At 38.8% G+C, this 9,344-nt stretch overlaps 1 protein-coding gene across 2 annotated transcripts in view; it reads left to right on the plus strand.

The window, feature by feature from the left end:
• The window catches only part of fn1a (fibronectin 1a), a 28,399-nt gene extending 20,943 nt beyond the window's left edge, over window positions 1-7,456 (plus strand). Inside the window, exons 33-46 of one of the 2 annotated variants that reach the window (XM_058787004.1) lie at window positions 455-724; window positions 1,095-1,282; window positions 1,682-1,769; window positions 1,853-2,047; window positions 2,155-2,244; window positions 2,366-2,554; window positions 2,644-2,733; window positions 3,423-3,877; window positions 4,407-4,545; window positions 4,628-4,795; window positions 5,195-5,320; window positions 5,413-5,519; window positions 5,622-5,738; window positions 6,638-7,456. In XM_058787004.1, the coding sequence (XP_058642987.1) occupies window positions 455-724; window positions 1,095-1,282; window positions 1,682-1,769; window positions 1,853-2,047; window positions 2,155-2,244; window positions 2,366-2,554; window positions 2,644-2,733; window positions 3,423-3,877; window positions 4,407-4,545; window positions 4,628-4,795; window positions 5,195-5,320; window positions 5,413-5,519; window positions 5,622-5,738; window positions 6,638-6,706 (2,291 nt within the window). In that variant the 3' untranslated portion in view covers window positions 6,707-7,456. The remainder of the gene's footprint in view (window positions 1-454; window positions 725-1,094; window positions 1,283-1,681; window positions 1,770-1,852; window positions 2,048-2,154; window positions 2,245-2,365; window positions 2,555-2,643; window positions 2,734-3,422; window positions 3,878-4,406; window positions 4,546-4,627; window positions 4,796-5,194; window positions 5,321-5,412; window positions 5,520-5,621; window positions 5,739-6,637) is intronic. The other variant, XM_058787005.1, reaches the window with a different exon arrangement.
• Window positions 7,457-9,344: the final 1,888 nt, after the last annotated feature.

A 9,344-nucleotide genomic window follows, 5' to 3' on the forward strand; every position in this document is an offset into this window, starting at 1 on the left:
ACAAAACTAAGAGCGATTTTTTTTGCTTCACAGTGTCATATAGTGTGTAAAGGTGATTGGATCCCTTGTGAAACAGAAGTACACTTCAGCATATTTTTAAAAGGAGTACATATTACATAAAAAATGTAAACTGAATATAATGTTTCTAAATTTTTATTATATAATGAATAAAATGTAGTATACTTTTTTTTTTTTTTGATATTACGAATTGCACATTTTAAATGTGTGCTTAATTGCGTCATACAAATTAAGTACACTTTACAAGTGGCCTTTTATTTTAAAAAATGTATTTGCAAGTACAGTGTGTTTTTTTTTTTTTTTTTTCCAATACCGTTAATTTCACTTCTTTTCATCATTCATCAATTTGTAAATATTATACAACATTGCAGATGTAATGACATTTAGGTTCAGTTGAAACAAATTAATTCACAATTTCAAATATTTCTTTTTCTAGTGGTGGACAAACCCAAAGACCTGTCCTTCACTGACGTGGACTCAACCTCCATGCGCATCTCCTGGGAGAGTCCTGATGGGGTGGTCTCCTCTTACAGAGTGCTGTACTACAGTCCAGAGGAGGGAGAGAGAGAGCTGTTCCCTGCCCCACATGGAGATGATGAGTCTGCAGTGCTGCATAGCCTCAGACCGGGCACAGAATACACTGTTAAAGTCATCGCACTGCATGACCGGACCCCCAGCACTCCACTGGTGGGCACTCAGACAACAGGTATTACTTTAAATAGCTACTCTTCTACTATTTAAGATCAGGTCTATCAAAATTCAGTATTTCTGACTATAATAATACTTTTAATGTATAATAATATTTTAAATAATTGTATTGTTATACAATTGTAATTCATTGTGTAAAAAATGTAAATTCTGCTTATTATTTACTCAGTCCTCACTAGACTCTATCAAAAGTTATGCAGTGAATGAAACTTAAAAAAAAAAATTAATATCGATGCATGCTAGTAAACACCAACAACAGTATCCTACAACATTGCAGTATTGTGGTAGTGAGTCTCACGTTCTTTAGATAATGTTAAAATCTGGTAATATACTTAATGTTTCTTCAATGTTCTCTTATCTCCCTGTAGCTATTCCTGGGCCCACAAATCTGCACTTCTCCCAGGTGGGTCCAACATCCTTCACTGTCTCCTGGTCGTCTTCTGATGTCCGGCTGACAGGTTACCGTGTGGCCATCACCCCCAAGAGCAAGAATGGACCCACAAAAGAGGACAACATCTCCCCTGACTCGACTGAGTTCCACGCCACTGGACTCATGGTGAATAACCATCTCATACTGCAGAAGTTCATTCTCTCAAAACTTTAACCTTACTCATATTAGACATAATGTAGAACAAAATACTCTCATGCCGAAAAGTGCTTAAAACAGCACTGAGGGGTTTCGTGGAAAAATTTCTATTGAAACAGCTGTTCCTCAGGTTTTGAGGCATTTCTTTCTTGATTTTAGCTGTGGTTGTGGGTTACTGGTAGTCAGAGAGCAATGCTAATCTCCATCAGGCAAACCTCACATTGTACATCTACCTTGTCATTTTGGTCAGTGGGTAGATCAAAGATTAAAGCCTGTGCCAGATTTTTTCTGAAAATTATATGGTGTTATGTAAAGCACATTTTCAAGGCTTTGCTTCATTTTTTTCCCCCCTCCTGTATGTGTTTATAGCCTGGCACTGATTATGAAGTGGAGGTTTACGGTGTGAAGAACTCTCTCACCAGCCGTCGTGTCAAAGGAGAAATCACAACACCTGACAGTAAGCCACCTTCCCTGAAACATCACTGAATTAGACCCGCATTCTCCACCAATTTACTGTGTGCTGGCCAAAACTCAATCTAGATCTAATTTTCCCAGACATCAGTCCACCTCGACGTGTCCGTATATCCAATGTGAAGGACTCTTCCATCACTCTCACCTGGCGCTCGAAGACCGAGGCCATCTCTGGCTTCCTGGTAGAAGCCACACCCACCACAGACGGCCATAACCCTATCCAGAGAACCATTGAACCCGATTCACGCACCTACACCATTACTGGTACAAAACAATAGAACTAGATTAACTTGTTTTACCAAGCTGCAGCATATGCCAGGTAAATATTTGTTTTGAAAACTGATTTGATCATATGATTCTGCATTCTATAGGTCTGGAGCCAGGAACCACTTATAAAATCAATATCTATACTCTGAATGGAAGCTCACGTAGTGAGCCTTTCACCCTTATAGCTACTACAGGTATAGTATAATATAATGTAATATATAATGTAATAAAATGATTTAATAAATATTTAGTATGTATGTGTGTGTGTGTATATATATATATATATATATATTTTTATTTTTTATTTTTTTTCAGCAAAACCAGTTATCAGCCCACCCACAAACCTCCATTTCACCTCTCTGACTCCTACTTCGATCTCCTTCACGTGGGAGCCACCACGAAGCACTATCACTGGATACTATGTGACCTATGAAGAGGCTGGAGACATTCCTAAAGAGTTGACCCCTCGACCTCAGGCTGGCAGGACCTTCGCTTCCATCTCTGGTACTGCTCTTTCTCAGTTTATAGCTTTCATAATGTTGTGCCTTTTTGTTTCTCCTTATTTATGCTGATAGTTTTTTATTAACATGTAGGTTTGAAACCGGGCACTGAGTACATTATCAAGATTGTGGCATTAAATAATGCTCAGAGAAGCATTCCACTGATTGGAAAGGCAAAAACTCGTAAGTACACCTTTGTTAAGCTTTCTATTACAATCCAGTTTAAAAGTTTGGGGTCAGTAAGGTTTTTTTTTTTTTAATTACTTTTTTGAGTTTATTTTAGAATTTATTTTATTCCTGAGATACAAAGTTGAATTTTCAGCAGTCATTACTCCAGTCTTCAGTGTGTCATGATCCTTCAGAAATCATTCTAATATGCTGATTTGCTGCTCAAGAAACACTTTTATTAAAAATATTGAGAAAGTGATAGTTTGTTCAGGATTTTTTTGATAGAGTATTCAAAAGAACAACTATTGTTTGAAATCTTTTGTAACATATGTTTAGTGACACTTTTGATAATGCTTCCTTGCTAAATAAAAGTACAAATTTCTTTTACCCCCAAACTTTGGAACTGCAGCGTACTTCCACATCTACATGTTGAAATGCATATTTGAATTAGTTTGGTGGTACTATTTGCACTAAAACTGTTATTACAATACATTTTATGACGATATTTTATGAAGCTATTAATACATATCACATAGCAAGGCTGGTGATATGTATTATGTAATGTTACATGATGTGTGCTGCTGCTCCTTTTTGGCTGATGTAATCAAAGCACAATGAATGAACTGTGCTTAACATTGCCCTCTGCTGGCAAAATATACTACTGCATTACTCATTTGCTTGCCCCAATACAATTATCCTGCTAGAACTGGAAATTCTCCAGCTGACCCCCCAGCTTCCCGACCCTAGCCGGCCCCGCCATGACATCCTGGATGTGCCAGAAGACAGCGACAACTTCAACAACCACGTGCATATGCTGGGGCCAAACAGACACAACACACTGGGGCAGCAGGGCCAACACATCTACACTGAATATCAGAGCTACAACCTGGGCAATAATGGCCAGCAGCCTCATCCCCCAAGCCACCGCGAGCCCCTGGTCTACATCCCCCTGCCAGGAGCAGATGGCCAGAGAGTGCCAGTGGTGCAAGTGAGCGAGGGACCTGAACCTGGCTTCCCCTTCGGTGGCCTTTACAATGAGACAAACCTGCCCCAGGAAGCTCAGACCCAGACCACAATCATGTGGCAGCCTGTGCTGCACACATCAGAGTACGTGGTGTCATGCAGTCCCATTACAGAGATCAATGAGAAGAGCTTCCAGGTGAGTAAACAATGTGATATTGGAAATCTTAGTGCTGTGCTGTCAATGAAAAAAAAAATCTAATTATTCACAGTTAATTGCATATATCAGTATTTACCAATGAAGTCCCTGAATCAAGAAAATTTAAAACATTACCGTACAGTATTGTGGCATACATTAACTGAATAGACAGAATTACTGAAAAACATTTAAAAAGTTGATTTGAGCAATTTGCATTTCCTGGTACATAATTAAATGCATTCACCTTTTAATAATTTAATAAATAAGTTATTATAAAATAACAATTCAATTATTTATATACACTACCATTTAAAAGTTTAGGGATGATAAAAGTGTTTAATGATTTTGAAAGGCTCTTACTCTATTTAATCAAAAATACAGTAAAAACAGTAATATTGTGACATTATTACACATCAAAATACATGTTTTCTTCTTTAATATATTTTAAAATGCAATTGTGTATTTATTTATTTTTTTTGTAGTACGATACTATCAGTGATTATTAATTAATACACTCTCTCCCCTTCAGATGCGTCTGCCTGGTACGTCCACTAGCGCTACACTGATAGGTCTCACCTCTGGTGCCTCCTATAATGTTCTTGTGGAGTCTGTCAACGGAGACCAAAAACAGAAAGTCCTGGAAGAAGTTGTGACTGTCGGAAACCGTGGTAAATCATCCCTAAACCAAACTAATTTGTAACCACATTTCAGAAGTTTACATGCTCGTTCCTGACTCCTCATGTGCTTTAGTTCCAGGGGCTGGAGTGATTCCCACAGGCAGGGATGTGTGCTACGACACATTCACCACCACCTACCATGAGGTGGGCGCGGAGTGGGAGCGCATGTCCGAGACGGGCTTTAAACTCTGGTGCAAGTGCCTTGGCCTCGGCAGTGGTCATTTCAGATGTGATTCATCCAGTGAGTGAATGAGCTGTGCCGCTACATGCTAAACACCACACCTCACTCTAGCATGGGTGACCGTTTGCCAAATTACAAATGTGTTATGTTTCATATTTTTTTGTGATTCTTAGTGAAGTTCAAACTCCATACTGTTACCCATGCTAGCTTTTCCTGACATGTTTGTAGAGGTCATCAAACATGGCAGCCAGAGATATGGTGTCTCATGTCTCAGATTTGTATTGTCAGCCTTTAACCAGACGATATTAAACTCTGGGACCAGCTTATTATGTGCAATAACCACTGTATGAACGTGTGTGTGTGTGTGAAGGATGAATTCACTGGAAACTCTCCAATGTATTTCTCCTAGACACTTTTGAGGGTTTATATACTAACCAACACACATCTTTGAATCTACAGAGTGGTGCCATGATAATGGCCACAACTACCGGATTGGCGAGAAGTGGGACCGTCGTGCTGAGAACGGTCACATGATGAGCTGCGCCTGTCTGGGCAACGGGAAAGGAGAGTTCAAGTGTGAACCCCGTAAGCAAAGCAAAGTTTTTCAACAGTTGAGTCTAAGCAACTTTCAACATTTAATGGTTGGTTGGTTGATTGACGTTCATTGTCTGCTGTAGACGAATCCACCTGTTATGATGATGGGAAGCTCTATCAGGTGGGAAACCAGTGGCAGAAGGAGTATCTCGGAGCAATATGCACATGTACCTGCTACGGAGGACAACAGGTAACACTCGGTTTTATGTCTTCTCTGTTTCAGTGCATTTACACATTAATGTGTTTCTACATCACCTATATTCCCATGATTAAACCCCTGCTGTCTCTCCAGGGCTGGCGCTGTGAGAACTGTCGTCGTCCTGGTGCTGAAGTTGACGTGGACCTCATTCAGCCTCCAGTGCGCTCTGATGCTTACGACCGCTACAGAGAGAACGCCCTTCGCAAACTGGTGAGTCTTTTATAGATGTGACAGACAAAGGCTTATTTGAAAACAAAGAATAGAAGAATCGGATAAAAATCTGATGAAGGTCAGATTTGAGTATAATTATAGTGAATAATGTGTAGTATCATGTACTACACATTCAAAAGTTTGGCGTCGGTAAGATTTTTAATGTTTTCAAAATAAATCTCTTACGGGGCTGCATTATTATTATTATTATTATTATTATTTATTTATTTATTTTTATTAGTATTTTTTTATATATATAAAAACACAGTAAAACAGTAATATTGTGAAATATTATTTCATTTTAAAATAACTGTTTTTATTTGAATATATTTGAAAATTGGCTGAATTTTCAGTGTCACATGATTCTTCAGAAATCATTCTAATATGCTGATATTCTTAAGCTCCGTTCACACTAAGGACGATAACTATAAAGATAACGGGCCTTTACAATAGAAAGTTCAAAAGATAGCATTTATTCGAAACAACAGTAAAAACATTCACAAATGCATCCTTTCTGAATAAAAGTATTAATTTCTTTTAGAAATAAATCTTACTGACCTGAAACTTTTGATATATATGTATATCATGCACTGTATATATTGTTTTATTCTATTCATAATTATAGTGGATATTCCTTATTAAAAAGTGAGGTTAAAAAAATAAGAGAGATTTGTGGTGTCATTCGAAAAGGAAAATGAGTTTAGTCATGGAGTTACTTTATTAGATAATGAACCAAAACTTTATTTTTTCTTTTAAGTGATGTGCACTGCTTAATCAGATAAATTACATGCATTTAATGAAGTTGATAGGGTGACTTTTAATTCCATTTTGACTTTCAGTATCTGGAAATGTTTCAGATTTTGCTATAAAATAAACACATTTTTACTTTCTCCCTACAGAACATTCAATGTCCAATCGAGTGCCTGAGACCAGACCTCTTAGCAGATGCTCAGAACCCTCTAGAATAAATGTCTACCAATTTTGCCCAGTAATGGAGAGGACATGGCCCCCAGAGACTGTATCTAGCTCCCTCAGTGCCTCTCTGTCCTTATCTTCACTCACACTGCAAACTCTGTCCTGCTGCTTCCACCTGTGACGTCACGCCCAGAGACAAAACTTCTCACTCTTCTGATTGGTCGAGTCAGCAGCCAGTCTCCCTCTGCACAGTGGATGGAAGGACACCGTCCATCTACACAGATTCCACTGAGTTGAAGCTTAGCTGCTGACATTTCCACATCCTCTGGAAACTCAAATCAGTGGAACATCAGCAGAGAATCGATACATCTTGCCTTTGTGTTTTTCAGTATTATTGCCTATTGTCTGATTGATTTTTTTAAATGATTTTGTGACTTTGTGTATTTTTGTCAGTGATCAAAACGTTTATTGGTGTTCTTTTCTAAAACAAGCACTGTCTCACAATGAAAACCTTTTGTGCCTTGTAGGCATCCTTTTTGTATGATGTAATATTCACCCCTCCCTAATCTGATTGGTTGGTTGATCTGTGGCCTTTGTGTCCGTCAGGAGACAATGGAAAGCACTGTGTTAATGAAGTGAACTTTTTTTTTTTTTTTTCTTTTCTTTTATTTATCCCTTTTATGTATGTGTTTTGATGGAATGCAGATTATGGGTGTATACTGTTTTTATGTTTGTGTTTTAGGTGCCAAAGTCTTAACTACTGTGGACAAAAATACTTTTTAATAAAAATTTTTTTTACAATGTTTGTGATTTTAAAGTGTATTTGTCAGAAGCTTCCATGGCACTAAAGCAGCATTCAGCGGTGTGGTGTTGTTGTTGTTGTTATTTTCTTGTGGTTTTAATGAGGCTAACAGATATCAGCATGCAAAGTTTTTGTAAAATGTTTTAAATTCGGAAAAATCTGTTTATCAAAGGAAGTGGCATTTGTGTATGTGCCTTTAAATGCAAATTAGCTGCTGCCTCCACCCTCTTTCCAGATGAGGGCGGAGCCTTTACAGCTTGCATTTCAGATAGTCTGTAAACAACAAAACTGGAGAATCTCGCGGAGCCAAAATGTCAGAAATTATTGATGACATATGCAGACAGTGATCGTTTTCAGGATAAAACTAACGACATAGCTCTGCCCTCTGTGAGTACAGTCGGAGACGGTGGTATTTTTAGCCACATAACGTGCTAAGAGCACATCCAGAAACGCAATTTGGAAACATTGAGAAAATATGAGGCGATTCTTACTTATTCTGGATATGATGTTTGAGCATGAACAGCTGGTGTTGACCCATCTTTCATAATCAGCTTCTGTGCAAAAATCGTGTTTACCCGTGTTTAAACACTTGTTTGCGAAGTGCCCAAATATGTAAGACTCTTCGGCACATTTCCTTCCATAAATTAAATTAATCCACCGTTTTCCGTTGCTCAGAGGCCGAGAGTCTTTGAAAACTGTCATTTGTCCATCCAAATGACAGTTTGTGTAATGTAATGTAATGTTTATGTGGCGCAAACAATATGTAAATAGGAACTATAGCGACGATATAAACATGGCGGACTATGTGCAGTTCAAGCAGTGCGAATAGGGCACAGTGTCACCAGTCATGGGCGGGGCTTACCCCTACTGTGACATCACAAAAATCTCAAACGGCGTATTTTCAGACACTGCTTCTAATTTATGGAGATTATAAAAAAAGAAATGGATACCATTTTTACCATTATAGGCTGGTTGAATAGGCTTTGAAATTCCGTGAAAAGTGTGGTTTGTTTGCAATGCATGTGCCAACGTTTTTTTTTACTTATTATAATTGAAAGTGAAGTGACATATGGCCAAGTATGGTGACCCATACTCGGAATTTGTGCTCTGAATTTAACCCATCACACACAGCAGTGAACACAACACACACCCAGAGCAGTGGGCAGCCATTTATGCTGCGGCACCCGGGGAGCAGTTGGGGTTCGGTGCCTTGCTCAAGGGCACCTCAGTCGTGGTATTGAGGTGGAGAGAGCGCTGGACAGTCACTCCCCCCACCTACAATCCCTGCCAGCCCGAGACTCGAACTCGCAACCTTTGGATTACGAGTCCAACTCTCTAACCATTAGGCCACGACTTCCCGCCTAATAGTTGTTGTTGTATCTTAATCAATAAACTGAATCATTGTAAGAGGAAATATTTTCCTAGCGGTATTCGTTTGGAAGTTCCTTCAGTGATTTCTATGGCTGAACAGATGGGAGGTTGGCTTGGCTGCAGCTGATGCCATGCACGGAACGGAGTATGAAGCAGGAGCTGCTCCAGATATTCTTTGTGAGTGAAATCCCTCTATGTTTGTTTCTTCTTGAAGATAATACTAATTGGTGTTCCCATGTTAAAGAAGATTGTTGGTTACCACCGATGTAGCCAGGACCTTCTGCCACTTTATTTTTCAGACAGATCCATTCAGCTTCTCTCGAGACAGGGCATGTTTGGTTGGAATCCTGTTTTCATTTAAATTTGAGCTTCGGGACTGAGAGGAATTTGCCTTTGAGATTCTAGAGGAGCTGATCCAGCCTGTATGTGAAAAGGCTTATGTACATATCACATCATCAAATATCTCTGTCACAAGACATTTCATTAGTAACACAGATTCAGCAGCAAATTCATACAGC

The sequence above is a fragment of the Onychostoma macrolepis genome, chromosome 09 (genome assembly GCF_012432095.1).
Source record: "Onychostoma macrolepis isolate SWU-2019 chromosome 09, ASM1243209v1, whole genome shotgun sequence".
Taxonomy (NCBI): domain Eukaryota; kingdom Metazoa; phylum Chordata; class Actinopteri; order Cypriniformes; family Cyprinidae; genus Onychostoma; species Onychostoma macrolepis.